This window comes from Poromitra crassiceps, assembly GCF_964638095.1.
Source record: "Poromitra crassiceps genome assembly, chromosome: 23".
Classification (NCBI taxonomy): domain Eukaryota; kingdom Metazoa; phylum Chordata; class Actinopteri; order Beryciformes; family Melamphaidae; genus Poromitra; species Poromitra crassiceps.
The window spans coordinates 14048538-14075315 of NC_139639.1; the positions used below are offsets into that span (position 1 = coordinate 14048538).

A 26778-nucleotide genomic window follows, 5' to 3' on the forward strand; every position below is an offset into this window, starting at 1 on the left:
CAAAAAACAATCAGCTTTAGAATACTGAGAACTTTATTTAAAAGCCTTCCATATGAGCATTTGCAAGTTATTCCAAAATAAAGTAATACACATATAGCTACAGTATGCCTTTTAAAATTCACCTGCACAGAATAGGATAAAAAAAAATGCAACATGCAACTTCTACCAAGTGTACCATTCAAGTACCAATAATAAAACACAACACATTTAGACATAGCGTAGTAATGGAGTAAAATGTGTCTGAAATCAATTCTAGTTACTTGGGGGATTCCTGTGAAATCAGCTGAAAAGCAGAGCATGACGGTCCTCTTCTGAACACAAGCGCCACAGTGACGGAAAGCAGAGAGAGAAACCAGGGATATCTCCAGCTGTTTCAAATGGTATCCTTTCCTATTTTCCTATGTGTGTGTATGATGGAGACGTGAAGGTGACATGCCATTGGATGGATGCTGTGGCCAAAGCAAAGAGGCCCAGCGGCCAACAAGAGAACAGTGCCAATGGTGATTTTGGCACTAAGGGATTCAGGGAAGGGGGGGGCGGGCATAGAGCAGTGAGAATAGTGATTTTGGCACTTAGGGATTCAGAGAGAAAAAAAACATTGGCAAAGGGAAGGTCAGGGGTAAGAGAGCCTGGAGTTTGGTGTTCAGAATCTGGCACGGATTCTGTCCAGTGGATCCGTCTCCCACATTTTGGCGTCCCATGCCTGGAACCAGCCAGTGAAGGTTGCGGGCTCTGACCCCTGTTTGATGGTGCAGATAGGCAGGCCACTGCGACCAGATGGGTCCAAATCCACATAGTCTTTCGCTGAATGAGAGAGAGACAGAAGTTTTTATGAATTGGCCAGATTGATTTGATGTTTGCACACTTTGCAGTTTGGAATGTTTCAGTGATTGTATTTTAGTGGGACATTTTCATGTTTTGGTCCACATTCTGCAACATTTGTTCATAATTGGACAAACAGATATTCACTCCTCTGTCTTGGTGTCATTTTGAAAAGACAGACTTTACCTCATACTTCTAACTGCCTTGAAATGTATTACAAACAAGGATAGACATATCTCCAGGTAATCTTGGACTCTGTGTCCCATATGATGCTGTTAAATGAGTATATGCCTTGTTTGCAGGCAGCTACCAGAGTTGAAGGTTAGGGGAAAACGCCTGCAGTGGATCCCCAGAGCAGCATAATATATTGAAGGTTGACTGGCTGCTCTTCAAATTCTACAGAGATGTCTTGTTGCCAAGTGAAAATGTTCTACCAAGGTGATACATCACTTCAGTATTGACAGACAACTCCCAGACACACACACATCTGTTCTCAATCAGTTCCCATTGGTCCAAAGAAACACAGTGAAAATAAAATCTAAATATACAGTATATGTAGGGATAAAAATGGGGTAAAATAGTCTGACACAGCCTGTCGTGTGTGAGCACATCTGTGCTTAACAGAGTTCCCATTGCTATGGCATCCTTGTTAGTGCAGATTTGTTCTTCATATTTTTCACTAAGAGGAGGATTTCTCTAGACTGTCTGTTTGGACATTTACATTAACTCTACCCAGTGTTGTTGTAGTCGAGTCACTATATCTCGAGTCCAAGTCAAGTCTCGAGTCCCCAGTGTTCGAGTCCAAGTCCGAGTCACCAAAGACGAGTCCGGGTCGAGTCCCCGTTACCTGAGTCTGAGTCTGGAGTTACTGAACATGAGTGTGAATCCACTCCACATGTAGGTGGAACACACATGTCTGTACACCAACACTGACTCTACCATTATGGAAGGAACCCTGCCTTGAAATCTAGCACCTTTTTGCAACAATAAAAATATACTAACAGGCTCCAAGTATCTGCAGCAAAACAGTATCATCTGAGTGATATGTTTGTTTCTCCCCATGGGGATTTCAGTGTAACAAACCTATTTTGGGAGCTCCAGTCTTTTCCTCTGCATTCGCCTCATTTCCAACCCAAAGGAAGAGCTATGGGGAATAGAGAGACACTCCAGTCATTCAGATGTTCTACATATTCAGATCCGTATGCATATGCATGCCTCCACTCATGCATGCTATGGAGTGCAGAAATAACAGAACTACATTTCATATATAGTGGACTGTTCTGAAAGCTCGAATGATGACGATGATGAACTCATCTCACCTGGTCCCAGGTATCCAGGAGCATGACATCATCAGTGGCCAGGTCCGACTGAGTGAAGTCCCCTGGTACTTCCTCCACCTGAGAGACAACAGCAAACAAAGGATGAGGATGAGTGTGAGTGAGTGAGTGAGTGAGTGTGTGTGTGTGTGTGTGTATTAATTGTAACATCAATATTTGTGTTATAATGTGTTACCATAGCATTATCATACAAACTGTGTTGATGGTCTACTGCTCAAACCAAAATATTCCAATTATACTCCAAATCTTTTACATGGAAGCTTTATTGCTGCTCTCATTTCCCTCTGTGACTTACAATGATTCTTCCAGTTTTGTTGGAGCAGCCGAAGAGTCGTGGAGGCTTCACCATGTTCTGCAGACTCTTGGAGGTCTGGTACTCCTTCTTCCCACCCAGGGCGGACCAGAAACCAGCTGGGAGGGAGGAGAAGATGACAGAAATCAGCTGCCAGGTCGTTTGGCCTGTATGCTGACTCGTCCGGTAGTTTGGCCTGTATTCTGACTCGTCAGGTAGTTTGGCCTGTATTCTGACTCGTCAGGTAGTTTGGCCTGTATGCTGACTCGTCAGGTAGTTTGGCCTGTATTCTGACTCGTCAGGTACTTTTGCCTGTATTCTGACTTGTCCGTTGAATTGTCTCATGTCTAACGATGAAACCTTTTTCAAATTGCAGCAAACTTAAAAAGATACGTGAAACAAATGAAACGTGTCATCTGCCAAGATTGAGGCAGGCAGCAATCATTCCAAAAGTAAACCAAATGAGATGAGTAGTGCAGTAGAGCAGTTAGGGCCTTTCAAAGTTTGACTTTATGATCTCTAATTACATCGCCCTCATTAAGCCAATCACACTGATTGGCTTAATTAGTAAGAAATAGCTGGATGTCTTTAGCCAGTCTCGTGTCAATCTGACTTCATGGCGTCACAGTTACGACCTTTCAAAGTTTGACCTTTAATAACAGAGCCTCGATCAGGCCGGAAGAATGTCAAAAGAGCAGAACACAGTGCCAAGCCGCATCATCCCTCCCAACTTTTGCCAGAATCAGACCGGCGGTGTCCGACATGCCACCTGACACCACATTTGACGGACGACCCGTGTGTGGAGCTTAGTGGTCACCCACCTGGCTCCTTGCCCTCTCCCACATTGCTGGCAGTGCCACCCAGGCAGCCCACCACATGCTTGGCGGCCTCCATCTCCTCGTCGCTGGCGCCCACGCCCCGCCACACAAACATGGCGTCCGGGGTGCCGAGGACAAACACGTCGTTGGTGTTCAGACTGGAGGCAGAGGGCTCCACCTGAAGGGAGAGAGGTGCACAACTGTAAGAGTGTTGTAGACGAGTCACTATATCTCGAGTCTGAGTCGGCTCCAGAGTCCCCCAGTGTTCCAGTCAGAGTCACTGAGTCGAGTCCCCCATTATCTGAGTCCGAGTCATCAAGGTTAAGTCTGACTCTAGTTCCAACGTGGGCCCTGTCTTCTCCTCAATACTTTGTTTATATATGGAACATCTATGGAGAATGGAGAAGTTGTTCATCTGAATATACAACTCTGTCTTGTCTTGTTTATGTTTGAGCTTTTTGTAGCTTGTTTGTTAATTTGTTTGTATTGTTGAACTTTAATGATTTGTGTCTTGTAAGCCCAGACGGGTTGGGCACCATGAATATGGTGCATGACACAGAAATAAAAATGTATCTATCTATCTATCTATCTATCTATCTATCTATCTATCTATCTATCTATCAGTGCTCTTGCTGGAATTTGATGTCAAATTCATGAAAGCAAAGCACATGATTTGGGGCATCTCTTTAGGCATCTTAGCACTAACTGTCTGTTATTGAACAGAGTGTGAATCCGCATGTAAGTGGAACATGTGCCTGCCCAATGCACGAAATAGAATGAGTGTTCCTTTAATATAGCTATCAATATCGTACGCCAAATTATTATGGCTTATTGTGAAAAAAACAAACAGTCTTTATCAATTAACAAGTCAGAGTCCGAAGGCATTAATGCTCGAGTCCAAGTCGAGTCACAAGTCCTGAAAATTAGGACTCGAGAGTCCTGGAATCGAGTACTACAACACTGAGTGTAAGATAGCCTTCAACCTCTTCATACACACACACACACACACACACACACACACACACGCTGGCAGACAGCTCACCTCCACAGCCCGGGTGGCGTTGGAAGAGCTCTGGCGGATGTGGAAGAGGCGTGTGGCCCCGGCCTTGGTCTGGCCACCTTTGCGGGACGTCCCGCCCAGGTGGATCATCATGGGTTTGCCCTGGAACAGGCTCATCAGGTGGGGAGGCTCCTGGCCCTGCGTCACTCGCACCTAGAGACACACCGTGATCCGTTGGGGTCAGCAGTTCCCATAACTTTTCCAGAACACTTTGGCAAGAACCTTGTAGTGGATGTATCAAAAAGTAAAACTACAGTAACACTGCCCTCTGCTGGTCATTCGTTTTTTTTTCATGGGAGGAGGGTGAAGTTGCATTGCGATGGCTGATCTGGGGTCAGTTGTATTATCCTCAGTGATGATGAGGGTTAGGAAGCGGAGCTGAGACACTGAACCCTCATCAGCAATAAAAGGAAATCTTCATTTTGTTGTTTTCTAATTAATAAGATGGTAAATGCTGTGTTGTGAAAAGTTAACTTAACCCACAGTGTTAACTGTTAACCCTCCTCTTCTCGTCAGCTCTCTCTTTGACTATTCATGTCAACATTCGATGGGGGGGAGGGTGTCAGCTTTTTTTATTAATACTATTGGAAATACATATCTTATTTACTAACATATGCTGCAGTTGCAGTTCAGTACTGTGTCTGATGTATATTTTGTCTATTTGCACCATCTCCAAAAACAACATGTTTTGAGATGACCTTTCAAAGAAAGCAAACCAAGACTGCACCATGGGAATGCACCGAGCCTGAACTTGCTCCACACATTGTGGGCAGAGGAGTGGTGCTTCTGCCTGGAACTCAGTCTCACCTGAACCGGGGCTCCTCCCATCGAGTCATCCATCTTCACTGTCAGGAAGGCAGACGCTGCCAGCTCATCCTGGGTGCACTTCAACCCCTGCCTGACAAACACACACACACACACACACACACACACACACACACACACACACACACACACACACACACACACACAGATTATATTCCTCCATAGTCCATACAAAACACACATGTAGGTAATGTATGTACTGTATGTTTGTATCTGTACATGTATTCTGTCTGTCTGTCAGTCTGTCTGTCTTATTTATGTGTGTAGGCCTATATCATCATACAGTATGTAAGTACATGTATGGCAGAAATATAACATCCCAGATGAATGCATGGCCGTCGACACATCTGCATATGCCTCCTACCAGGTGTATATGATGTGTTGCTCCCGTCCTCCCAGTCTGTAGGTGTATAGGATGAGGTAACAGTCTCCTCCGTAGAACTGGCCATAGGCGGAAGGCTCCACGGGCATCTGGCCACCGTTCTCAACAACACGGAAGATCTGAAAAACACCACATTGAAACATACTGCCTCTTAACCACACTGCTTTCTCTGTCATTCCACCTTTTTTTCCTTCTCCTATTTGTTATTTAACCACGAAACCTTGCGATAATGACGAAAAGTGACCACTGGGCAAGAAAGAAGCACTCATGCAGAAAAGTGACCACTGACCAAGACATGCACACGCACACTCATACCTGGACTTTGCCATGGCCGTCGTCCACCATGGCGTGCTGGGCGGCCATGGCCCTGTCGGCGTGGAGGAGGGAGACGTCGAACGGCACCTGCTCCACTTTGGCTATGCGGCCGATGGTGTAGGCCTTGCCGGGGCCCGTCGTCTGGTCCTTGTCCTTCCAGTCGCTGAAGAATTGCTTAAAAAGAGTGGTCTCGGCCCCTGCAGGAAGCACCTGGATCTGCAGGCCAAACAAGACAAGAGAAGGGTCGGTCACACGAGGTCGAACTCAACCGCGCCTGCAAGCGTGACGTGGAATTTCCTTGATATGTTCCCGAAACATTGTTACAAATGCGATTGTGTGGGTTTACCTGCGTCTTACTGGAGTATCCTTTCTCTTTGATGAACTGCTGGGCTGCCGACATGGCCGCTTTACGCTCTGATGTGTTGGCCTTGGGACCTGGTGTGAGCCAGATAAAGGTGACACAAACACATGGTCATATATATGTAGGAACCTTAGAGGAAATAGGTGGGCGAGTCATTTCTAATATTACTATGGGATGTTATGGGTCACACCATTCTGGCTTGAAAGAAAAAAATGTATAGCATAAACAATAATAGCCTAAATGTATACTATCATGACATGCACATTGCACAGCCCCTTTACAAAACCTCTGAACTGGTCCCATTCCATATAAAACAGGGCTCTTTGATTATAAAGGGCTGTAGCTCAGGAGGTAGAGCGGGTTGTCCACTAATCGCTTTGGATAAAAGAGGTCGGTGGTTCGATTCCCGCCTCCTCCAGTCTGCATGTCGAAGTGTCCTTGGGCAAGATACTGAACCCCAAATTGCTCCTGATGGTGTGCCAGCACCCTGCTGGGTGAATGTACCTACTGATTGTAAAGAGCTTTGGATAAAAGCGCTATATAAATGCAGGCCATTTACCATTTTACCATTTACATAAACATCATGGAAGTCTCAAAACACATGCTGGTTCCCAGATAACTCCACACCAGCCATGTAAGGAGAAATGCCTGCACAGCTGCATCGTATGGAAAAATGTCCATAAAACAACCAACTGCACCAAAGATGGATCTATCATACAGATCATCTTATCAGAGGCCGGGGAGAGACAGAGCAGAACATAACTCATAAGCTTGTTTTAAAGACCCACGAGACATGTTTTAAACAGTTGAAAATAGCATCAAATTGGCCCTTTAAGTGTGTATACACTTTTTCCAGCCTGCGTGTTTCCACTTTGTGCAGTGTGTGAAACAGAAAGGCCGCGGTCAGGACGGGAAAACGGGACAGGAGAGAGGAAAGGAAAAGTCAACAGTGACGAAAGTGACACCCGCAGCCCCTTACCTTTCCATACAAAGACGTTCCTGTCCACCCCGTTGTCCAGAATGTAGCACTCCTCAGGAGACAGCATGGCCTGTTTGAAAGGGCTGGACTCGGCCACGGCGGACGTCTTCATCGAACCGGAGGCATCAGAGATCTACAAAGCATGAGGGTGTCATCATCTTCCGATTCATAAAATGTACTATGAAATAATAAACCATTTTATCACCCTCAACACATATTTTATGTGTTACAATCTTAAATGAGAATTTAAAGTCCCTGGAAACCAGAAATATTTTTTTATTATTTAGCATTTTGAGTTCATCACATCACAGGAACCTATGTTAATAAGCCACCAGCCAAATTTGAACGATGATGAACGTCGCAAAGTATATAAATTTAGGTTTGACAGTCATGGCAAAAGTAATGAGAATCAATTAGATTTTAGAGTGTATTTTCTCCCGCGGACTGTGTGGGCGTGTCCCGTCTGCAGCAGGTCTTTTCATCTCTCTCTCTCTCTCTCGGAGGAGACCTCTGGAGAGAGAGAGAGAGAAGGAGAGAGAGAGAGAAGGAAAGAGAGATGGAGTGTGTGTGTGTGTGTGTGTGTGTGTGTGTGTGTGTGTGTGTTTGCGCGTTGCTCGGCGAACACACTCGCCGCTGCGCTGCGAGTGCACAGCGCTACTGTGTGTGTGTCAGTGTGTGTGTGTGCGCGTGCGTACATGCGTGTGTGTGATTCGATTAAATCTTATGACGTGATAAGATCATGCATTTTAGCACCGCGCGCTCCGCTCTCTTCAATGAGAAAATGGAAATCCAGACCTTGTAGAAAAGTGTCGATTTTTGGGGTTAGGGTTGAAAGTAATTCTCTCTCTTTTCTGAGGCACACAATTACTCACATAAGACCCTAAATTTAATAGTTAGAAGGTTTTTGTGGATTTTGGTTTCCAGGGACTTTAAGTATTTTTCAACTGGGACCTTATTTTCATAATTGTTTCTGTTTAACTAACTGATCAGAGCAGACATTTTTGAAATTGATGCAGTATAGACCCTTTTCGCGGGGGCCACTTTGTGTCGAAAAGGCAGGGTAAACACAGGTGCAAGCAAAACACTAATGAGGGTTTCCAACTTCTATGATTGGAAGTTTGGAAACCCTCATTAGTATTTTGCTTGCACCTGTGTTTACCCTGCCTTTTTGACACAAAATGCCCCCCGTGAAAAGGGTCTATTGAGCTAGATATAGCCACGCAATGGGCTGGAACAGAGGCAGGCGGGGCATCGGGGCACCGTGCATGTACGTCCTGTAAAGAGCTTATTTTTTTGGCACGCATCGGCTCATATCGTTATGATATGAAACAGAGAGAACTTCCATTGACCTCCATTTAGGCCTTTAGGTCTTTAGGCCTACATGCTTTTTAAACAAGTTTAAACTGGTGATGTTCACAGCTACAGTAGCATGACATGTTTGGTACCAATGGATCCCTTAGGCCAGTGATACTCAACTTGCAGCCCGCGGGCCGCACCCCTGTGTGGCCCACGATGGAATTGCAAAAAAAAAAAAAAAAAGTACAGTGCACCTGAACGCAACATGCAAGATACCCGCTGAATAAGTGTCCAAATGTTCATGTCATTCTGGCCAATACTCCACTTCTGTTATAGCATTTCAGTCTGGAATATGGAACATCTTTCAATAATCTATAATTTAGCTGCTAAATTGTCAAATATGCCGTCTGCTCGCTACCCAGGCACTTATGTATGTACTTAACCTAACTAACTTAACCTAACTAACTATCCGGTGTGCACAAAATTGTCAGACTAAACTCCGGCTGACACCCCAAAAACCTACAATCCGCTACAGAAAAATGTATATTGTTTGTTTATTAACTGGCCCCTGGCCTTCTATCATTTCACGAAAGTGGCCCCCGGGCAAAGCAAGTTGAGTATCCCTGCCTTAGGCCCTCTAGTTTCAGAGGATACCATATCTGGCTTTAAAAATGAGCCTGCTGCTACAGCCTCTGAAAGAGAGCAATGTTGGCCGTGGACGCCGCCATCCTCAACGAGTAGAATCACTTTTTTTTTCATGCACACACCCGCGACCCACTCAAAACGGCCCCACTTCTGGGTCAGGTATGTGCAGGCTGCCGATGCACGAGGGGCATCTGGGCAAAGCGGCTGCCATCTTTGTCAATACTGCACCGATTTCAAAAGCGTGTGAATTCAAACTGTGTCAGTTGTGCTCCTCCTCACCATGTAGAGGGCACCCTTCTTCCTGTTGGAGGTGTCCACCTTCTCGTCATCAGGGGTGCCCGGGGCGATGCTGGGTTTGGGCCCCAGAGCCTACACAGCAAGCAGGGGAATGAATCACTCATTAATCACTCTCTCTCTCTTTGTCTGTCACACACTAATACAGAAAGACACAAGTGTGCACCCTTATACACACACACACACACACACACACACACACACACACACACACACACACACACACACACACACACACACACACACACACACACACACACACTCACACACACACTCTCTCTCTCTCTCTCTCTCTCTGTCTCATTAGGCCACTTGGAGTTTACCCTCCTCTCTTGTTTAATGGCAGCGTTTACAATGCCGCCTTGGCACAGAGTCGCTGCACAACACAGAGGACAGCATTGTGTCCGCTCGCTCATTCCCACGCAGACTACTGTCTCCACTGGCCATGACGTGCATCAACAACCTATACAGCATCTAGTCACAAGCCATCACCTCCAGGGTAAACACTCCAGTGTGCGCCAGTGGCGCCGGAACGAGTTTGCAATTAGGGGGACATTTTTATTTTTTTTGTCAAAATTGTTTTTTTTCATTTTTTTTTTTTTTTTTTTCAAAATTTTTTTTTTTTCAATGTTTTTTTGCCGGCTCCCGTCAGGGCGCCGGCAAGAAAAATTTATGTTTTTTTTAACGTCTGGATGATTTTTAGCCATATTTAGAGGAATATCTAATTTTAAATTAACATTAGGATTATACTGTAGTGATGTAATTATTCAGTATTTTCTCCTTTTCTCACTCACTTGGTGACCTGCTCTCCCTTTAGGTCATTTTACAATTACACTACAACAGACAGCAACACAGGCAGAAACACTAAAATAAAATAACAATAACCGTATACGATTATAGCAGCAGCCAATGACAGTGAGTGCAAACAGAGTCCAGGTCTGTCTGTCTCTCAGGTGTAATAATCCCACAATGATCACGGCTTTAACAAGTGTCACAGGCTGTGTAAACAGTGTAAAGTGGGCTCTCTGTAATTTGATCCCTGGGTCTGTCTGTCTCAGGTGTAATAATCCCACAACGATCATGGCTTTAACAAGCATCACAGGCTGTGTAAACAGTGTAAAGTGGGCTCTAAGCGTCAGGGGCAGTTGCCCCCTCAGATTTAAAAAAAAAAAAAAAAAATTTTTTTTTTAGGGGGACCAAATTTTAAGGGGGACAAAATGTCCCCATGTCCCCCTTGTTCCGGCGCCAGTGGTGTGCGCTAGAGAAGAGATTCAGATAGAGAGTGGAGGGAGAGTGTGTGTGTGTCGTATGTGTGTGTGTGTGTGTGTGTGTGTGTGTGTGTGTGTGTGTGTGTGTGTGTGTGTGTAGGCTACTTCCGGGGACACATTTCAGACTTCAGACCAGTTCATTGGGGATGGCTTGTCCAATTGGGAACAAAAGCTGTGTCCCCAATTTGGGAAAAGGTTTTTTATGTATTTTTATTGCTTGGGGTTAGGTTAAGGGTTACAGTTTTGCATTAGGGTTGGGTTAAGTTTAAAGTTAGGGTTAGGCTTAGGTTACGGTTAGGGTTTTTGATTATGGTTAGGTTAAGGTTAGGGTTAGGTTAGGGTTAAAGTTAAAGTTAGGCTTAGGCTTAGGTTAAGGTTAGGGTTTTGGGTTACGGTTAAGTTAGGGTTAGGCAAATAGTGGTTATGGTTAGAGTAAGTCTCCAGGGAATGAATGTAAGTCTATGTAATGTCCCAGAAAGTGACCATGATCTGATGTGGGTGTGTGTGTGTGTGTGTGCGCGTGTGTGTGTGTGTGTGTGTGTGTGTGTGCACGCTTGCGTGCGTGCGTGTGTGTGCATGCGTGTGCACATCGGTGTGTGCGTACATGTGTGTGTGTGTGTGTGCTCGTGCGTGTGTCACCTCTATGAGTTCTGCTGGCTCGGCCCCGTCCTCCACCATCTGCAGCTTGGCTCTGCCGTTCCTCTCGTTGTCTCTGATGTCGATGGCGACCTGCGACGCCTTCAGCCTCTCAAAGCGGTTACACTCGCTGCCGCACCACTGGTAGATGTTCTGGAGGAGGACAGCACAGGGATAGGAGGACATTTAGGATAGGACATGATAGGACACATCAGATGCAACTCTCCACCATTTAACTGTGGACATAACTATCACTGTTTGCTTAATAACATCTCACCCAGTGTGAGCGGCCAGAATTTTATGGTAATCTCTTACGGTCATTGACGTCAATATGTCATTTATGAGATAGCGCACCCCACTGAAATAGATAAGGGACTTCCTGCAATGCGAGAGTAGTGGCTCTCCTCGTTAGTTTTAAACGTTCTATGAAGACTGAAACAGATAAAGGCTGGTGTACCTTTCCCAGGTCAACGATGAAGCAGTCTCCCGTGTTGAAGTTGGACCAGGACAGGTCCACCTCTGTGGCCCGGATGGCCCGCCGGCCCTTGATGTGCAGCAGGCGCTTCACGTTGGCGTCGTTGGTCACTACGTGTTGAAAACCAGAGGCCACGCCCCCTTTCTGTGACGAAACAGAGATCAAGTGCGGTTACACACAGAGAAGTCCACACATCGCACCAAAATTTGATTTTTTTTATGAGTGTCATCAAGGGAAGAAATAAGTTCACATTATTAGATGCTCAACGAACCCCATGATTTCACATTATGATAATAACTCATGATATGTACAGTTTGAAAGAGCTGCTATTCGTAGGTCAAACTGCAGAGTCACAAAGTGTAGTGAAAGCTTTGGGAGAGGATGTGCTCGCTAGTTGTGATGGGAGGGGTCAAATGAGTCGTCTGAGAGATGGTAAAATGAGTTTTATAAAGCACTGTAAAACCTCAAAGGGAAAAAGGCAGTCGATTGTACTGTGAAGGGCTCATTTATATACTGTAAATCACTGCTAACACAAGCAATTAACCGTATCAACACTAGAGCTGGACAACAGGAACTAACATGATTCCCTGCTTTCAGACGTGAGACGTGGGATTGTCTCATAAGGTGCCCTCCTTTGTAAAGCCATTAAACAAAACAGGGATTTACAAGACATGCAAATGAATCATTGCAAATGAGCAACACAAACACAAACACACTCCTGCTGGGGAAAAAGAACATTTGTGTTTTCACTGAACACACAAATATTATGCATCATAGGTAAAGTTAAATGAACTTGTCCATATAGAGAGTTCTCTAGCACAGGTTAATCCCTGCCAGTCCCAAAACAAACAGCTCCAGGCCTGTAGCTCATGAAAGAGGACCTCCTCGGTTTTGACTTTGTTCATCTACCCATTAACAACATTGTGTCAGCAGGAGGAGTGGCAGGCTATTTACTGTAGGCAAGCCTCAAAATGGAAACCACATCCATGCTGTCCTGCTGCCTTTCTCCAGAGAAGGCCAGTCCAACTTTCCATGGCAACAATGTAGCCCTGTTTATTTTAACAGGAGGATTGTGCCCTAACTGTTGGGTCAACCAAACTATGCAGATATAATGAGGTTTGGTTGCATCTCTCTCTCTCTCTCTCTCCCTCTCTCTCTCTGATCAACATTATGTAACCGCACGCATACGTGTGTGTGTGTGTGTGTGTGTGTGTGTGTGTGTGTTTCTGCGCATCTGCAAAATTACAGCACAACACAGTGAGCAGTTTCCACAGACCGACTTTGTCAAGCAGTAAACAGGCTGGCTCTAGGCTAATTACATCCATCCAAAGTGGGGGGGAGGTTTTTGGGAGGTTTATTTGGAAATGAGAAACACATGGTGGGTAAAGCTAGACATCTTTCAACATGGCCGCCTTTGAACAAGCTGGTTACCACGGTTACAGTCAGCCGGTCGGACACGCCCTGGGATGTAAACAAAGCGGACTGTTTTGTTTTCCTCTGACCTTCAGACTCACGAGCTTAACTGCATGGCAAAGTTCATGGGAAGCCGATAATCATTAAACCTTGCATTTATATTTAGATGTGGGCCAAAGGGACACAGGAGTCCCTTTGCTCTCTTTTATACAATTACAATTTCCCATTTGGCTGGTTTTGATTCTCCTCCTAGAGGCAATGCATATAGTGCATAGAGGCAATGCATAGAGTGCATAGAGGCAATGCATAGAGTGCATAGAGGCAATGCACAGAGTGCATAGAGGCAATGCATAGAGTGCATATAGGCAATGCATAGAGTGCATAGAGGCAATGCATAGAGTGCATATAGGCAATGCATAGAGTGCATAGAGGCAATGCATAGAGTGCATAGAGGCAATGCATAGAGTGCATAGAGGCAATGCATAGAGTGCATAGAGGCAATGCATAGAGGCAATGCATAGAGTGCATAGAGGAAATGCATAGAGGCAATTTATAGAGGCAATGCATAGAGTGCATAGAGGCAATGCACAGAGTGCATAGAGGAAATGCATAGAGTGCATAGAGGAAATGCATAGAGTGCATAGAGGAAATGCATAGAGGCATTGCATAGAGGCAATGCATAGAGTGCATAGAGGCAATGCACAGAGTGCATAGAGGCAATGCATAGAGTGCATAGAGGAAATGCATAGAGGCAATGCATAGAGTGCATAGAGGCAATGCATAGTGCATAAAGGAAATGCATACGGTTGCATTTTTCTACATCAACCAACCACCAAGGAACCACCGAAGAAGAGTGTGGCTTTAGACTTAGGGCCTTGTTGTGGTGGCAGCACCAGGCGCAGAGCGTAGTGGGTAGAACTGAATGTGGGAGTTCAGATACAGTAGGTAGGAGACATTTTGGTTGCTGCTTTGTAGGCGAGCATGAAAGACTTAAAGTTGAGCAGCTGGGAGCCAGTGGAGGGATATGACTAGCGGAGTGAGTGACATGTGCTCTTTTGGGCTGGTTAAAGACCAGACGCGCCGCCACGTCTGTATGATCTGCAGTGGTTTGACTTCAGAGCGTACATGCCAGGAGCCCTGCCAGTAAGGAGCTGCAGTAGTCAAGGCATGGTTTTATAAGCACCTGTACTAGGAGTTGTGCTGCATGCTCAGACAGGTAGGGTCTGATCTTCCTCATGTTGTACAGGGCGAATCAGCATGACCAAACAACAGAAGCCACATGCTCTGTAAAGGTTAGTTGGTCATCGATCATGACACCAAGTTTCTGGCAGACAGCTTATAAAACACTTTATACAATAAGCTGCTAACTAATAAGTTAGTAGTCAACGTCAATCAATTGATCAACCAATTTATCTAGGTCCACACATCTAGTGTTTCACACATCTAGTATTTCTCAGCAAGATAGTGACTCCTCCCACCCCAAGTTGTCCCAGCTGTCCGGAGAAGCTCACCTGGTACTTGATCCCTGATTTGAAGTAGCCCATAAAGGTGAGGGATTCGTTGTTCTGGACCTCCCTGAACTGCACCGGCCCGCCGCCCAGGAAATCATCCAGCTGCATCGCAAAGATGGCCGCCGCCCCACTCTCATCCTGAGAACACTCATCCCCTGGAACAGTCATTGTACATTCTGTTACTTTCATATTTTGTTTCTCCCAAATCCTCTTAACTCATGACTTCAATCCTGACAGATGTATTCCTCACAATAACCTAACTGGGTTATGTTACAGTACATTAGCAGGGCAGAGTGCTGCACTTGAAGCTCTCCCGTGACCTTACGGGAAGCCGGAGTCAGGCATGGAGGCTCTGAGCATTCAGCCAGGGCCACTTTGCATCTACTGCTCTCAGATGGCACAGAACATGGACAAAGAGTTCCAGCATGTTACATGACTAACATCCATCCCACACAGAGGGATTCATTAGGTTCTTGTGTTATTAAGCCTAAAAACGTCTAACAGATGGTTGCCATGGCAACAGAGAAGGCGGGCCTAAGAGCTGGCAGGGCAGGGTATGGCGCCGCGCCTGCCTGTGTGTTGTGGGACAGTAATGACAAGCCTAGAGGGGCATCCACATGTGTGTCAGCAGACTCAGCACGCACAGGCGTCTGCTTTATTCTCATCTCTGTTGCTGTTATGTAACCGCAAAATTATCTGGCTGGGGAATCAAATTTGGCTGCATTGTCACTGGCCACTCTGGACATCTTTGAGCTGCCTGGGCCTGTGGAGACCGGAGAGGACAGGCAGCAGAGAGGATCAGGGTTGCACAGAAGAATTTCACACACCTCAACCCATTTCAGCTCTGAGGTCAAAAGCCTATTCATATGTGTGGTCACAGCACAGCGGCTACAGTGTAACAACCACATGCAAAGAATAAGTTGCACTTCTCACACACTATAGGCTCATACGATCTAAAGTTACATCCTGTGGTCCTGTGTGTACATCTGTATCAACGCATCTAAATGCATTGTGCTTAACCCGGTACATACTGTATATATTATAATGTGCGTGCATCAGTGTTGGTGTTGGGGAAAGTACTTTGAAAAGTAATTAGTTACCTTGGTAACACTTTACAATAAGGTACACAAAATTTAGACTAGGGAAATAATGAGGAAGGAATAAGGAACTAACTATTAGTTAATGGTCAGTTATTGAGTAACTCCTAATCAAATCAATCAAATAGAGTAGCTAATCAGTAGTTAATAATTTGTTAATTGAGAAATGAGTGATGGAACAAATTACGAATTAATTAATTAATTAATGTATTCATCCTTAAAAAGTAGGCTAGTTCCCTAATAATTCCTACTGGATGAGTAGGGATGGTAAGATTCATCGTTGCATCGGCATAAAAGATCAGGATGTGATTGCACCGGTTTAAAAAAGTGTGCATCGGATACTTTGGGATGAACTTGCGATGCATCGTTTCTCACATCTTTGCATCGGTAAAACCAGATCTATCGTATATCAGTAGAGGCCCGATGCCTTTCAAGAAACAGCATCAATTAGATGCTTACTGACTAGCAGTACTAGAGAAACAAATAGCCTATGTAAAGTAAAATGTCACTTTCTTTAAAGTGACATTTTAATTTTATGATTGATGATTTAATTTATGATTTGCTTTTTATGATTACATTCTAATAAAAAAAGTTACACTATTGTGCATGTGTGTGTGTAATTGTGTCCTTCCTGCTATAACATGTGTGTTGATCTTACCCAGGGGGTCATGCAAGCCAAAATTCTGAGGAAGCGACATTCGGTGGCGACCAAAGGTTGTCAGTTAAAGATTTTCGGCTGTGAACTAAGGTCCAAATAGATCTGCAATGATTCAATCAGTCTGCCCAGATAAAATGTGCTGAATCCACTATGATTGATTAATTTATCTATCAATCGGTCCATTTAACTATTTCTAAAATGTTGGTCATGTGAAGCCAAATTTAGAGGAATATCTCATTTTAAATGAACATTAGGATTAGACTGCTGTGATGTCATTATTCAGTGTTAACCATCAATATTTTGCTCCTTTTCTCATTAGGGTAAATACTGTATATTTATTTCGAGATCTTGGTCAATTATTTGTGCTTTTATGGTTATTAGCTTAGTCACTCACTTCTACACTAGCTTCTACACTGCTGCCACTTTTTTTGAAATATAGCTAAATCTTGCTTCACCCAAAATGTTATTCACATAAAAAGACTATATCCACAATGCTAATTATTGTAAAGAACTGCATCTTGACCTGGAGACATCAAATGGAATTCAGTGTTTTGCTAACTACAGTATAACATGTGATAGTGGTGGTAAAAACGAACAGCTCACTGCCATAACAGCTCTGGCTATGATTACAATGCTAACTTTAGCTGCATGGAAGAAGTAGCCAACTAACTTGCTATGCAAACTATGCCTATAATAACTAACATTTCTAGCATTTCATTTTCTCACATGTTTGAAAAGGGGAGTGATGCTCTACTACTAATGACCACCATGAATTTTGCATTTTTTTCTCTCCATCAGTTTCAATGGGTATGACGCTTCTGATCTTACCCATCCACATGTGTATGCTGTAGGAGGGGGCGGAGGTGGTGAAGAGCAGCAGGTAGGCGTCTCCGGTGTAGAAGCTGCCGTGCAGGGCCGTGGGCACGGGCTTCAGGTCCAGGTTCTCAATACGCCACACCTGCAGGCCAGGCTGCTTCCCCGCACCCACAAACTCCTTATGGGAAACCATGGTGGCTCTGAGAGAGAGGGAGAGGAGAGGTGGAGAGAGATACAGAGAGGGAGAGAAAGATGGAGGTGGAGAGATGCAGAACAGAGTGATGGGAGGTAGAGGGAAGTATTGAGAGAGAGAAAGAGAGAGAGAGAAAGGAGGTGATTTAAATAAACTAGTGCAGTGCCCGTTCGCCCCGCTGCTGTACAGAGCAGTTGGTCTGACCCATTCAAAGTGTATTAATATTGAATGAGTCACATGGTCAAACTGAACCGCGCGCGCGCACACACACACACACACACACACACACACACACACACACACACACACACATACAATTTTAAGCCCCCACCACACAACTTCCGGCTTGCTGCTCACTCATTTAGGTAAAGGGGTATTTTCTGATTCAGCGTCTCATCCTGGCGCTGCTTAGTCAATGTTTATTAATATTGAACGTGTGTCACACGTCCAAATTGCATCAAATGCGACACTGCACTTCCCAGCAACACTCGCCAAGGGTGAAGTCCATCGGACGAACGGTTCTCGAGATATGCGATAAAAACACATACATACAGTACAGTACATACAGACAGTAACTAACTAGAGAGATGTTTTGGAACTGACAGAATAAAAACATTTCATGACTATAATAATAATCATTATTGAATAATTCTATTTGAAGGTGATGCCAAACTTAAACCTGAGTCTTTAGCCCTGTAACATGAAACCCAGAAAGAGGAAGGTGCAGCAGAGAGAGATATAGAAATGTCGCAAACTGAGGAAGTGAGTTTGTGTCATAAGGCAGGTGTCATAATATCCTTTCTCTAGAATATTTTTTCAGAAGTTGTGGCTAATCGCACAGAGAGACAAACCTACAGTAGTTATAAATATTGACATGAGGGCTCAGTCATACCACAATCACGCCTTTAGTGTATAAAAAACTCCATGCCTGAACTAGACAGACTAGTTTTAATAACTATAATTATTTAGTCATTTACCGTTGCTGTCACAAGAGCAAACTGCTGCTGTTGTTCACCCTTGTCTTAATTTAGCCTCAGCCAGGAAGGATTTATTACATCACTGATGACATTACAATTGCTCGAGTGACATCACTGATGACATCACTGGTCTGGTGACATCACTGATGACATCACAATGCTCGAGTGACATCACTGATGACATGACTGATGATGTCGCAAATCGTGACAAACAGACACCGGCAATCGTGACAGGAGCAAGGAGAGTACCCGATGATGGCTGTCAAGCAGCGAGGGAGGTCGAATAGGAGAGCACGGCGGCCGGAGGGAGGAGCATTGAGAGGGGGCGGACCCCCGAGTCCGAAATTTGTGCAATATTCTGTGAGAGGCATCAATGTGTCGCAAGGTAACCAGTCTGCCGGAAAGCCATTAGAAGAAGATTAACACCGCCCACCAGGATGGGTTCGTTTTTTTTGGGGCAAGGTCATTTAGCCTTCGGCGTCGCAATTTTTTTTAGGGCACGGCCACATGCCAGAGCACAAAGGCCATTGCTCTATTGACATCATGAAGAGTGATTTTTCTGAAATGTGTGTTAAAAGGAGCCAATGACACATCCTTTGCATAGAGCAGGCTACATTAAACTGAGACCACTGATTCTTTTAAAGCAACTGACAGTAGCAGGGTGGTAGCAGGGCACTGCCAAGGTGGCCTTAGGGATCTCAGGGCATCACGGCCAGAGATGAGATGATGAGATGAGATAAACTTTATTGTCCCAGGAGGGAAATTTGTCTTGGGCAAAAGTGCTTGTACCAACATCGGTGTAACAGACACAGTAACACAGAACAGACACGGTCACAGTCACAGCATTGCACTAAAACACAGGAAGAGTGCCAGCTAGGCACAATATTGCACTATTTCAAGATTGCACATGCCCTATTACATGGTGTGTTTAAATCATCCAATCCCATTAGTAAGGGAAGAATCAAATAAGCAATAAAACCATAATACCATAAAAACCATAAAAATCAGAGGGAGGGGCAACGTAAGCCATGGCCTCCGTGTAATTCCCACCCTGCCGCCCGCCCACTCAGGCGATGATGATGATGATCTCATTTATTTCATCAGAAGATGAGATCTGCTTATAATATTGTGTATTGATAGTATTCAATTTCCTGGCACTGCCCTGTCCTATTTAGCTTTTCAAGAAAAAATGTGATTCTAAGATGCCCTGATGGCTAATCTCTTCCTATTTCAAAAATAAATCTATTTTTCTGCATTTAGTTGCATTACAATATTCAAGGAACACTTCTTTATCAGGATCAGTATTTTCTCTGGATAAAAGCCTATGTCATGTGACAACTAGCAGTGCCGTGGAGGATCCATGTGGTAAGAGAGTTGTTGACAGTCGTGGGCGAGGTCCAGGTAGATTACACAGTACACGGTACTATGATGATGATATCACCTCCTGTAATCTACTAAACCCACAGAGATTATCAGCGCACTCCCAGCTATCAACGTGTGCAGTGTGTGCGCATGACCTCTGCCTTTCTAACTTGTTAATAACTTCATCATCATTTTCTGTATTGCTATTCTGCACGAGCCAGACTTCGTTAAAACTATAGGCTACTATTTGCACTGCAGACTTCTTTCTTTTGTTCCCCTGCTTCAATGAAACAAGCAACACATACTCTAACTGCAACTAACTGCAGCATGTTCCAAAACCAGGCTGCTTTCACAGATATAGAGAGGCAAAGTGGAACGTCACTTCCTGCTTCAGCACTGTACCAGAGATTTTCATCCGCCATTTAGTTTCCCATAGACATTTCGTAAAATGCTTATAAAATAGTTTTACTTCGTCGAACCAAACGGTTCAGCTAACGCTATAATCGGGAGAGACCATATCTTACCATAGCTTACCATAGCTTACCAAAACTCGGACCAAAACTTAAAAAAACATCGAAAAAATATTTTCTTTAAACCCGCATTTTTTTTAAACGTTTTGGTACCAGTGAAATGTTATTCGATCTCTCCAGTTTCTAAATATATCTGTACCGTTTGGCTTGAACCAGTAAAACTATTTTTACAAGCATTTTACGAAATGTGTATGGGAAAATAAATGGCGGATGAAAATCTCTGGTACAGCGCTGAAGCAGGAAGTAGGCAGTCACTTTGCCTCTCTGTTCTGTCTCTCAATGCTTCTGCATTTACAAACCAGTGCGTTACAACTTCCTGCAGTGTTGCCAGCTCTGTCCTTCACTAAATTGCTCTACAACCTTCCCAAAATGTTAATTTGTTACATCATGTATCTAGTAGGCTACTAGTAATCATTACCGTTTTGAAAAAGAAACGGGAAGTTGTAATGCAGTTCAGTTGTTACCAAGGTTGTTACCATGACGTGTGAAAAGGGCCGGCTGTACATATAGATATGATGATAACTTGTCAGTATCACTCTACATTGTACTCAGTGTAAAAATAAGTTGGACTTTTAATCAACATCAGATTCGGATGAAAACACCACCAAGATTGAGAGATTGTGCAAATGACTGTAGCTAGGCTATATACCAAATTACACATCAACCAGATCATGCGCCAAAAGCAGGATGCTGCTGATGTGGTCTCTCCCTCAGCTGACTGTGATGACAAAACACTGACACTTCCTGACTAACAGACCACTTTTGGCTCTGTCATCTTATTGAATACAACTGCCCTAATATGGAAAACTATCCACAAAACACATTACAGCAATTGAATTCATTCTACAATTGGTCATATTTCATGGTGACATTTACATACCAGATGACATCATCCATTTCCTGCAAAGGATCAATAAAGTATATCTATCTATCTACACTGCAAATGCCTGATCATTAGTACCCATAGTAAAAGCTGTCAGTCAGCAGCAGCAGAGGTAATCCAGACACTGACAGCATCAGCTGCTGGTTCCTGAAGGAACCTACAGTTTGCTCGGCTGTGTCAGCAGTACGCTGCACATCCTTCAGCTGGCTTTGTATCTGGAAGAAGATCCAGCCGACAACACACTGATATGACGTGATGCCATAAATCTGAGGAGGCTGTTACTCCACACACAGTGCTGTCTATATGGTCAGTCTCTTTGCACAGTGCTGTCTATATGGACAGTCTCTTTGCCTCCTCCAGACCTGCTTGTGTTCTGCAGGCTGCTGAGAGCAGAGCTGAGTCAGTCTGCTGTGCTGCTTCCATTGTCAATCTTATTGGCAAATGAGAGGCAATGAGAAGCTTATGTGAAGAAGTCTTCCCAGCTGGAGTCCATAGAATAGAATAGAATAGAACCATGTAGAGAAGAATAGAATGGAACAGCTGTAGCTAGAATAGTGTAGAGTAGACTGAGTTGAGAATAGAACAGTGTAGAGTAGAATGGAATAGAACAGTGGTTCCCAAAGTGGGGGTAGGGACCCCGCCGGGGAGTCCGGACCCCCACTGGGTGGTCTCGTGACCCACCACCCCCACTGGGTATAGGTCACAAGATGATTTCCAGAATGTGTGAAATTGGCCTAAGGAATGTGTGAACTACAATTTAAAAATGTTTAAAAAGAGCACGTTTTAACCATAATTGTTACGTTTTGTTTGTTTGCACACAAATGTTTGTATGCTTCAACCAGAGTCGTGTATTTAGAAGAGTCGCGACATCTCCATTCAATCCAATGGACCAGTTTTTTACTCTCAAGAGTTCCAGGATGTAAGGTCCTGGATTAAGCAGTACTGTCGAGTTGCAGCAAAATGGACAGTTTGTGTTGTACTTTGAAAGTTTTTTTTTTAATCAAATTGTACATTATCAGCTTCATTCAAAAGTAGCGCGAGACCCCTTCATGGCTGTTCATTGGCTAATTAGTCACGCATTTTGGTCCTCCGCTGACGCCACTCTCTCTCTAATTGCTCTGGCTTCAACCACCTCCAGGGATAGTGGGGGTCGCGACTCGTGAGTCGTGAGCCTCTGGCACCGTTATTTTTGGGGTCGCGGACTAAAAAGTTTGGTAACCGTTGGAATAGAATAGTGTAGTAGGCTATAATAGAATGGTGTAGAGTAGAATATAATTGAACGGAATTAGTATAGAATAGAATACAAAAGAATAGAGTAATAGGATTTAACAGAATATTGAATGGGATAGAATAGAATAGAAGCATACGCATATTTTCTGAATCCAAATGACTGAACATCTAGCCTACACTTTGTACTCTATCTTTTTTTTTTACACCGTCTGTAGCCTACTCAAGTGTTACGTAATAGCTGCTGCTGCCGCAGCCAACCATATCTGAAGTTCATTTAAGTCCGTGTCTTTCTCGTGGCAAACAGCGCATTTGCCCCTCAATGAACAGTGCAAAAGGTTTTATGATTCCTCTCTTATGATTCATTCAGAAAAAGCGGAAAATGAGTCAGTGAAGCGGAATGCTTCCCACATCTGGAAATTGATTCAACTGAAACTTTCCAATCTTCAACTGAATCGGCGACACACGAGTATAAAGACCACTGACACAAACACACACATATTTTCAACAACACATATTTTAGCAGTAGCCAGGCCTATTCAGTTAACCAGAGTTTTCGTGTAGCCGGTTTAAGACGCGTTGCATGTGCCTGCACGATTAAAAAAGCACAGACTTTGGCCGTAAAGGCGCACAGACACGGCGCTGCTGCTGCTGCATTCATGTCGAGTGGAAAAAAGTGAACTCACAGTTTGCAAGAAGAATCACACACGGGAGAGAAGAGAGGAGAGGGTCCGACGATGCAAGCAGAGATGTGGGACTGACATGGAGCGTCACAGTTTTGTGTTTAATGTAGTGGAGGCAGGGGAGGGGAGGGGGGTGCTCATGAGGAGGAGAGCAGTGATTGGTTGGCTGAATCAATTACAGGAAGGATGAAGATGCTTCTTGGTCACATTGGGCATCGTTCCAATAAAGGCATTAGCGGGAGATACCTGGCAATGACTGGCATACATGTGTTAGGATAATAGCCTACTTGCCAGCCAGAGTGAATAGTGCAGATTAAAAAGTAGCCTACTGTAGGCTAATACTCTGTGAAAAACGATGAAGCTATGCTGAGCTAGCTGATAATATGGTGTGACTGTAGGCCTATTTCTGATTTAATTTGTCCTTTGATTGAGAAAAAAGAAAGAAAGGAAAATGTCCCACCCTTTGACTTCCTCTACAGCGGAAACTAACCTAGATGAAAAAAAATGAAAATGAAAAAGAAAGACCATATAAAGCTGCTCCACAAATTGTGCTGATTTATTGGTTTGATTAGTCTTAGTCCAGACAAATATTAAGGATTTTAAAGGCAAGATTTCAGTTTAGGACTCTGATTCCCCTCCACTTTAAAACTATATCTCTACAGATAGAAATACCAATCATACAGGATGCAAAACACTGGCTTGGATCTGTGCCGTTTCATTTCCCAGTCCGAACACATAATTTCCTAAAGCTATGTCCTTTGTTGATTGATCCTCTGCACTGAACCTGCTGCACAGCTTGTTAAACACATGCAAAGCTGCGCTGAACCAACAGGCATGCTCACACAGGTTACACCCACTCTCCTCCGATCCTCCTCAGCAGACAGTGTTTGGAGCATGGCCATATTCCTCAGCTCAAAGGCAATGAGCAACATGGCTGCAATGTGCTGTCGCTGCAGTAGGGAAGTCATAAATCCCGACAACGTATACAATCTGCAGGTAGGCTACAAAATTATACACAGGCAGGGATTGAGACGTATACGCCTGCTACTTTGTAGAGCAGTGGTTCTCAAAGTGGAGTCCGGGTACCATCCTTGAGGGGGTTCTATGGGCCCCCAACAAAAAGGAGAATAATTTATTTTCATTATAATTCCATCCATAAGTAACACAATGGCAGAATATATGGCTGTTTTGGGGTTCATACTCCGTAATTAAACATCTAAAAGCAAAAATCTTATTAGATGGGGACCCTGGGACGAAATCTTATCAAATGGGGGTCAGTGGTCTAATTTGTGTGAGTTTAGGGGTCCTTGGCGTGAAGAAGTTTGACTGTTAGCAGCCACAGCTCAGTGCCATCCTAGGTAATTAAAGGTGATTAGTGACTCTTTCATAAGAGGTTTACCATAAGTGAGAAGACACTCCACACCAAATCTGATGCCATCTGCTGACATTAAAATCTGCTGCCAATAAATGTTCCCAAGTAAGACAGGGCAAGCCTTGTTCACACATGACTCACCCAAGCGCAAATTCAGTTAATTTAGAGAAAGTCCCTTTGGTCTGCTAATCAGATGCTTAAATTTGTACTTCTGTAACCTACTTCTCTTTTGTCTATGAGGGATCCAATGAGCTTAGTGAGGCGAAGGCGAGAAAGAACGCATGTATGCATTTCACAGTATGAAAGGAAGCGATGGGACGATAAACTACACAGTATCATCCCATGTCATTGTTTGAAAGTTTTGCGCAAGAAAAATGTAACAATACTCCCAAACGTTATCATCACTTGGTACGCTATGTCAATTTTGTGCCTAACTGAAGCAGAGCAAGATGATATGTCCTCCTAAGGTCTGAATGTTTGTCATTCATTAAACATATCAGGCAACTTAAGAAATTCACAGGTGGTTGTCAAGTGATCCCACATCAAAACAAAAGGCCATGTGACATTTGTAAGTGTGTGGATGTCCTCTAGTGATTCTCAACCCTTTTCATATCAAGGAGGACCCCTCAATTAAATAATGGTGAAGTTTACCAATGTATCAATTTGTTGGGGCCCCCTGGAACCCCTCGCTTCCCAAGGACTCCTGGTGGTCCCCGGACCCCATGTTGAGAACCAGTGCTCTAAGATACTTTGTCTACTGCTCGTGTTCATGTATCTGCATGCCATGTTAACACATTTCAACTAAAAGGACACTCAGCTGACACTCAGATTGAAGTGTGCAGCAGAGAGGGGAAGCATCTGTGCCAGTGTCTTTGTGCTTCACAGGTTTCCCCTCCATCCGTTCTGTCAACGTTTGCCAAAGCTCATTCTCTGAAGCTTCAAAACACATCATGAGTTTGGTTTCAAACAATGACAAATCGATTTCATCCATATTCTCCATTCTGTTCTCCTAGTATGTCGGTTAAAAAGGTACACAGCATTTTGAGTAGTTACTAGGGACCTAATGAGGAACTATTAGTTAATGGTCAGTTCTTGAGTAACTCATAATCAAATCAGAGTAGCTAATCATTAGTTAATGATTAGTTAATTGAGAAACGAGTGACTAAAAGTTGGTTCCTCATTTCGTTCCCTCACTTGTTTCTCAATTAGGCCTAACTATTCATTAACTAATAATTGGCTACTATATGACATTTGATTAGGAGTGACTCAAGAACTGACAATTATCTAATAGTCCATTAGTTCCATAGTAACTACTCTAAATGCTGTGTACCTTAAAGTGTTACCAAATCCTCTCCCTCTAACTCCACCAGCGAGGAGTCAGCTCCACCACTCTGAAGTCATTTGTTTGTGTGTGTCTGGTGCCAGACTGCAGGATGTGACATCACATGCCAGTCGTGTGCCTGGCCGGAGCCTCATTGTGCCCCACAGTGACAGCAGACTGATGCAGACCCTCAGGACAATACACTGCACCCACAATGGATTAGAGACCCTTATCAGAGGCTGTGAAAAGTGACACTACCAAAGCGGTTAATCTCACCACAGCAAACGAACCAGAAATGTGCCCCCGCTTTTTCCTAATCAAATTAATTCAATCAGAAGGTGAAGTCAAAAGGAGACCGGGCAAATGTAACAGCATTTTCCTCAATTACTAAACAAAATGTTATATCAGATTTATTATTATTTTCAGTGTAGGCCTCCTGTTGGCAAGACAGACACCCACTCAGTAGTCTCTTAAAACAGACTGTCTTATCTACATCCGGCGGATGCAGCTATATACAGTCTGTACTTCGTGGGGGAGAATCATGCACCAAACGGAAGAGGAAGTTGAAAGGCGGGACTTCCGCTCATTCGTCCAATCAGAATTTAACATTAGCTAACTAGCTGTATACTGCTGTAGCTATCGTTAGCTAACGCTGATTAGTAAGACGAACGATAAGCTCAGTAACGTTAGCAACTTACCTCATCACTTTCGTTTAACTCTGGAATAAGTGCACGTCTTGCACGAGGTTCCTCCAAGCCGCGGATACATCGTTTACGTCTATCAGGGTCTTCTTTCACCGGTTTCGTCGGCGTAGCTTCCATGGTAATTCTAAAGCACTGCTAGCATTAGCAACCTGCATCGGTTTAAGTTTCCGGGGGGAACATATTTTTCGTGGACACGCGTGTCGTGATTGGTCAGATTCCGTCGAAC

At 44.0% G+C, this 26778-nt stretch overlaps 1 protein-coding gene across 1 annotated transcript; it reads right to left on the bottom strand.

Moving 5' to 3' along the window:
• On the bottom strand, positions 1–23236 carry scinlb (scinderin like b). Its single transcript, XM_083658922.1, has 17 exons — positions 23159–23236; positions 17313–17500; positions 14730–14884; positions 11788–11949; positions 11334–11483; positions 9412–9501; positions 7192–7324; positions 6198–6286; positions 5852–6067; positions 5519–5655; positions 5137–5227; positions 4312–4482; positions 3273–3447; positions 2455–2570; positions 2142–2219; positions 1906–1966; positions 1–804 (listed from the first exon to the last, which is right to left on the bottom strand). The coding sequence occupies exons 2-17, from the start codon at positions 17491–17493 to the stop codon at positions 644–646; spliced, it is 2166 nt and encodes a 721-aa protein (XP_083515048.1). The 5' UTR covers positions 17494–17500; positions 23159–23236; the 3' UTR covers positions 1–643.
• Between the last annotated feature and the right edge of the window lie 3542 nt (positions 23237–26778).

Bases quoted from the DNA above. Each gene is read 5' to 3' on its own strand.
- scinlb (XM_083658922.1), bottom strand. From the start codon at position 17,493: ATGGTTTCCCATAAGGAGTTTGTGGGTGCGGGGAAGCAGCCTGGCCTG. The intron at 2,571-3,272 runs GTGGGTGACCAC...CCTCCCTCCCAG, and splicing joins GGGAGAGGGCAAGGAGCCAG to CTGGTTTCTGGTCCGCCCTG. The intron at 2,220-2,454 runs GTAAGTCACAGA...GTTGTCTCTCAG, and splicing joins ACAAAACTGGAAGAATCATT to GTGGAGGAAGTACCAGGGGA.